The sequence below is a fragment of the Peromyscus californicus genome, unplaced genomic scaffold, assembly GCF_007827085.1.
Source record: "Peromyscus californicus insignis strain IS unplaced genomic scaffold, ASM782708v3 Scaffold_3__1_contigs__length_106647218, whole genome shotgun sequence".
In the NCBI taxonomy this organism is placed as follows: domain Eukaryota; kingdom Metazoa; phylum Chordata; class Mammalia; order Rodentia; family Cricetidae; genus Peromyscus; species Peromyscus californicus.
The window spans coordinates 65,329,856-65,335,855 of record NW_026294551.1 but is presented as its reverse complement, the minus strand read 5'-3'; the positions used below and the strand labels follow the sequence as shown (position 1 = coordinate 65,335,855).

The window sequence follows — 6,000 nt, the reverse complement described above, 5'->3', positions numbered from 1 at the left end:
GCGCCCGCCCGCCGCCGCGCCGTCCCCGCCCCTCGCGCGCGCCGCGTCTCGAGGCGCGCGCCCGCCCGCCGCCCGCCGCGGATCGCGTGGTCTGGCTCGGCTCTCCGCGCCGCTCCCCCCCCCCGGGCCGTCCGCACCGCTGCAGCCCCCCGAGCCGCCCCGGGCCGGGGGCGGGGGGACGCAGGCCGGGGACCCAGGCCCGCCAGGCCCGCCAGGCCGGCCAGGCGCGCCGGAGCCTTCTGCCCGGCGCGCCGCTCCGCGTCCGCCCGCCCGCGCCGCCCCGCGTCCGCGCGGCCCGGGCCCCGGCGCCCCGCCAGCGGCCTCGAGCGGGGCCCGCGGCGCGCCCGGCCGCTCCGCGCAGATGGCCACTCAAGTGGAGCCGCTGCTGCCGGCGAGTGCCGCGCTGCTGCAGGCCGACGAGCACGGCCTGGCGAGGAAGAAGCCCGCGCCTGACGCCCAGGCCGAGCCGGGCCCGGGCGACGGCGGCGGCGGCGAGCCGGACGGCAGCGCCCGCAGGCCAAGGCCCGCCTGCGCCAGGCCCAGCCGCGACGGCGCGGAGCGCGAGAGCCCGCGGCCACCCGCAGCCGCCGAAGCCCCAGCGGGAAGCGACGGCGAGGACGGCGGCCGGCGTGACTTCGTGGAGGCGCCGCCGCCCAAGGTGAACCCGTGGACGAAGCACGCGCCGCCGCCGGCCGCGGTGAACGGACAGCCGCCTCCAGGTGGGTCTGCTCCGCGCGGCATTGGCCCGCGCGGTGACGCGGGCGTTTCCCTCAGAGCGGGGCTGCCGGGGCAGCAGCGGTTGGTGGCAACGGCGCGCCTCGGGCCTTGCTGGCCGGACCGGGCCGGGCGGGGCCGCTCGGTGTGCGCTCAGTGTGCCCTGTGTTCCCTATGTTCCCCATGCGTGCTGGCGCCCCGCGAGTGCGTGTTCGGTGAACATGTGTCACGGCTCTGAGCGGGGCCTGCCTTTGAACTTAGCAACTTTGCGCCTCGGGGAGCCTGGTGAGGCGTGGGGAGTGCGGGCTCTGGCTGTGCCTCGGAGCCGGTGGCGGCCTGCGGCGACGCGAGGGGCGTGTGTGGCGGCGAAGGAGTGGCCGGGCCGGTGCGGGGCGGGCGGGTGACAGTTGGGCGCCATGCGCCGCGCCGGGGCTGTTCCCTGCGCTCGCCGGCCAGGGCTGCGCGCGGGCCTCCCCTCCCCCTCCGAGTCCAGACGGGAGGTGACTGGGGAATCCCGATCGAGTGCGATCGGCTTGGTCAACGAGGGGCACACGGCTCGGGGACAAGGCTCTGTGTCTTGGGGGGGCACACAGGGCTCCCGCCTGTGTGTTCCCTGGTGTCTTGTAGTGAGCGTGGCCCTGGAGTTTCACCGTCAGAGTCCCAGCACTTTTATTTATTTATTTATTTATTTATTTATTTATTTATTTATTTATTTATTTATTTATTTATTTATTTATTTATTTATTTATTTTTAAAACTCCCTTAAACCGTGGGCACCCAGAAGTCAGAGCTAGCCGCTTTCAGGTTCCAGAGTGCAGGGAAAGTGCAGGCCTAGCCCTAGAGGAAGCCAGCACAGCCCATCCTCAGCAGCATATTGGTTGCCCTTTCGATTTCTCTTAGGGTTGCTTCATTAGGAGGAGGGCACATGGGGTGGGGGGTGTGCTGTAGTACCAGTGTTCTCTTCCTCTCCTTCCCTTCCAGAATCCTCTTATGCAAGGGGCAGTGCTGAAACCTCCATTTTCTTTCAGATCCTCGCTCTCCGCCCACAGAGTGGGGGAAACAACTTTAAGACGCTCTTTGGTCCTGCCCCTCTTTAAACCCAGAGGTATAATCATCCTCCCGAGCCGCGCTCCTCAGAAGTTTAAATGAGGCTGTTCACTCAGGCCGCCGCGCTTAGCTACTGGTGAACCTGCCTTGTGGGTTTTAAATCAGCTGTGACATCAGGCAGGATTGGGTGCCCGAGCTGGCATTTTGTGTAAAGCCAAGGGCCCTTGATAGCTTGCGTCACTGGGCTTATTGATCGTGGGAAGAAGACAGCTTGACTGGCATCTCAACTTTCCCTCCGGATAAAGCCAGACACAATTTAAGTGACCAAAGAACAAATTCTAGGTAGGGTAGATATGTTCTGTTCCTTTTTTGTTTTTGTTTTTGTTTGTTTTGTTTGTTTGTTTTTTGGTTTGTTTTTCGAGACAGGGTTCCATTAGTAGTCTGTTCTGGAACTCGCTTGCTCTGTAGACCAGGCTGGCCTTGAACTTACAGAGATCGTTTGCTTTTGCCTCGGGAGTGCTGGAATTAAAGGCCTGTCCTGTTTTTGTTTCTTTGTTTTTTTATTTTTGAGATCATAAAACAGTGGCTACCAGTTGGTTTACAATCTTTGGAGTAGTCTTTTGGCAAACTACCGGAATTAATCCAGTAGCTTCTGCATTTAAGCTTGTTAAGGCCTTGGTGCTTTGTAGAGTGAATTCTGTGATTGGGTTGTCTGTCTGGTAAGGTTTGGTCGTGGCCTTATCTCACAGCCAGTGGGATCTGTAGGTCCTTTCTCAGCCCTGGTTTATTTGCAGAGTGGACGTGTTTATAGTGACACTTGTGGAGTGGCTGTGTGGTCTTGGGAGTTTTGTGTTCTGTAATGCATATGTTTTTTGGAGTCTACAGAAATGAGTGTCTCATAAGCAAGCTAAGCTTTCCAAAGCTTGCTGCAAATGCCTATTTTTAGCCTCCTTTTGGCTCTGATGGCTGCTGTTTTAGTTTTTAAGGAACACAAGCAGTAACTAGTAATAAAATAATGTTTTACCATCTCTTTCCTCCCATGTGGAGTTCTCAATCTAGTTTAAACTCCCAAGGTTTGTATTTTTTTGGAGGGTTAGTGGATGGGTGAGGGCATGGTCTTAATGTAGCACAGGGTGGCCTGGAACTTATTTAATCAAGGGTGGTCCTGACCTTATTCTCCTGCCTCTGCTTTCCCAGTGATGAGATTACAGGAATATAACACTATACCTGGTTTTAGGTTTATAGTTTTTGAGACTAAGTTTCACTGTCACTGCCTTGACTATCCTGGGATTCACTTTGTAGACCAAGCTGGCCTTGAACTCACAGAAATCTACCTGCCTCTGCCTCCTGAGTGCTGGGATTGAAGGCTCGAGCAACCAAGCTCAGCAGGTTTATAATTTTAAATGTTGAGATTTTGGACACCCTCCCCAACAGTTCCCTAATTCAAGCCACACCCCCTCTGAACCTATAGAATGCCTGTGTGGAAAGAGATACATAGGTTCCAGGCTCAGATGTGTTCACAATGCTATCTATACCACTTGATAGCAGAGTCTGTCACCTTCCTCATTTGTACAACACAGATTAACTTAGGATATGCCTGCCTCAAAAAATAGTAGTGAGCACTCACTGTAATAACTGACACCTGTGTGTGATTTAGTTCAGTGCAGTGGTCCTCAGCCTTACTAATGCTGTGACCCTTTAATATACAGCTCCTCATGTTATGGTGGCCACCATCCTTAAAATTATTTTTGTTGTTATTCCATAACTGTAATTTTACTACTGTTGTGAGTCGCAATGTGAATACCTGTGTTTTCCAGTGGTCTAAAGTGACCCCTGTGAATAGATCCTTCACTCCCCGAAGGAGTCATGACCCACAGATTGAGAACCACTGGTTTAGTGCCTGGGAGATTATGGGACCTCAGGAACTTTTATCTGGATCTCCATTTTTTATTTTGTTTTTTTTTACTTGTGAAAAGAAATCAGTCAAAGAATGTACATGTTTTGTTTTTGTGTATAGCTCAGCACCCCCACAAGAAACACGGATTGCTTTAAAGTTGACCTTGAACTGGGCATGGCGGTTCACACCTATCAACCCAAGGGAGGTTGAGGCAGAAGAATGACTGAGAGTTCAGGGCAAGCTACTGGAGACACTACCTTAAAAAAAAAAAAAAAAAAAAAAAAAGGAACTTTTGACTCTGAGTTGATGAAATAAAAATCCACAAAAATTTACCTTTGCTTGTTTTGGGATACAAAGCATATGTATGGACAGCTTTTTTTTAAAAAAAAAAAAACACATTTGTTTTGTGTGATGGGGTGCTGGTGAATGAAGGTCAGAGGACATCTTACAGGAGTCTGTTCTCTCCTTCCACCATATATGGGTCCTGAGGACTGAATTCAGATTGTCCACCTAGGTTGCAAGTGCTTTTATCTGCTTAATCATTTTGCCAGCCCATGGTATAGACCTCCCTTCCCCTTTTCCTCTGTGTAACAACCCTGGCTATCCTGGAACTTGCTTTGTAGACCAGGCTGGCCTCAACTTGGATACCTGTCTACCTCGGCCTTCCAGAGTGCTGGGATTAAAGGGGTGTCCCACTACACCTGGCTGGTCATGAGAGTCTTATAGGTTGGTCAGTCACTCAAAGAAATTACTACTTTTTTTGTTTGTTTTTCAAGATAGTGTTTCTCTGTGTAGCCCTGGCTGTCCTGGTACTTGCTCTGTAGACCATGCTGGCCTTGAACTCATATCCTACTGCCTCTGCCTCTGGAGTGCTGGGATTAAAGGCACCCGACTCCAAATCAAGTTTTAATTTGTCTCAAATTTTAGTTAATTTGCATCTCCAAGTCTCTGGAGAGAGCTCACGCGCGCTCTCCAATACAGCAAGCAGCCTGTGTGAGTTTGTTGTGGATCTGCCTCTCACTGGGTATACTGAGAAAGCTTGTGCCTGAGCTGGGGATAGAGTCTGAGACTTAGGTGCCTCATTTGTGTTTGTATGAGTCTCTTTGATGATTGCTGATGATTGCAGAATCAGGGTTACAAAGCCCCCTAACTCTTGGTGTCCTGGGACCCTGTCCTGCCCCTGCTGCTAAACTAGGGCCTCACAGCATCATTTAAATCTTTAGACTTCTGGCTCTGGAAACTGGGTTTACACTTTTGGTTCCCTAGCTAAGTTTCTAACTTGCTGTGTAATCTTGGAATTGTGCACCTCCCTGAGTCACTGTTAGTTTACTCCTCTAAAGGAGAGTAATGGTAGTGGTTTTGAAGAGTTGTAAGAATTGAAGGTGGTTAATGTTTACCAAGTCCATGGCACATGTGCCAGACACAGTGGGAACCCCCAAGTGTTGCTATAGTAAACACTGTTTAAAATTATTTTTGTGGGGCCAGTGAAATGGCTCAGCAGATAAAGGCACCTGACACCTTCTACTAATTCTGATGACTTGAGTTGGATCCTCAGGACCCACATGGTTGATACCTGCAAGTTGTATTCTAACCACACATACACATTTGTAATAGTTATCATGTACTAATCCTGCTTTTGATTGAGCTCCAGTCACACACCCTGTGGTCTCTCTGCCTTGTTTCTTTATCTGCAGTGTATTAGATTAGGCCTAAATTTTGTTGTTGTTGTTTTGTTTTGTTTTTGTTTTAAAGATTTACGTATTTATATTGTGTATACAGTGTTCGGCCTGTATGTCTGCCTGCAGGCCAGAAGAGGGCACCCGATCTCATTACGGACCTCTGGAAGAACAGCCAGTGCTTTTTTTTTTTTTCTTCCATTTTTGCCCCATTTATCTTTTGTTTGAGAACCTCAGACAAGCATGTAACAATTTTTTTTTTACATTTAAAAAGATTGATTTATTTATTTGTGTGTGTACTTTGTATGTATGCAGGAGCATTACCTGAGTAGGCCAGAAAAATCATCAAATCCCCTGGATCTAGAGTTACAGATGGTTGTGAACTGCCATGAACCAAAGCCCTGTCCTCTTCAAGAGCAGCAAGTGCTCTTAACTGCTAGGCCATCCCTCTGGTCCAATTATTATTACTGCTATTTTTTGTTTTGTTTTTGTTTTTTTGTTTTGTTTTGTTTTTTAAGAGTTTTTATTTGTGTATATGTGTTTGCGTAATGTTATAATCTTTGAGACAGATTGGAGTGTCTTTATTTCTAGTCAGGACCAGAGAGAGAACTCAGATTCTATTCTGACCCAGGGAAGTAGCTTAACCTCCTTGGGCCTTAACTAGTC

At 50.5% G+C, this 6,000-nt stretch overlaps 1 protein-coding gene across 1 annotated transcript in view; it reads left to right on the top strand.

Moving 5' to 3' along the window:
• Positions 1–332: 332 nt before the first annotated feature.
• The window catches only part of Larp1 (La ribonucleoprotein 1, translational regulator), a 53,666-nt gene continuing 47,998 nt past the window's right edge, over positions 333–6,000 (top strand). Inside the window, exon 1 of the mRNA XM_052757566.1 lies at positions 333–719. Within this exon, the coding sequence (XP_052613526.1) occupies positions 362–719 (358 nt within the window). The 5' untranslated portion in view covers positions 333–361. The remainder of the gene's footprint in view (positions 720–6,000) is intronic.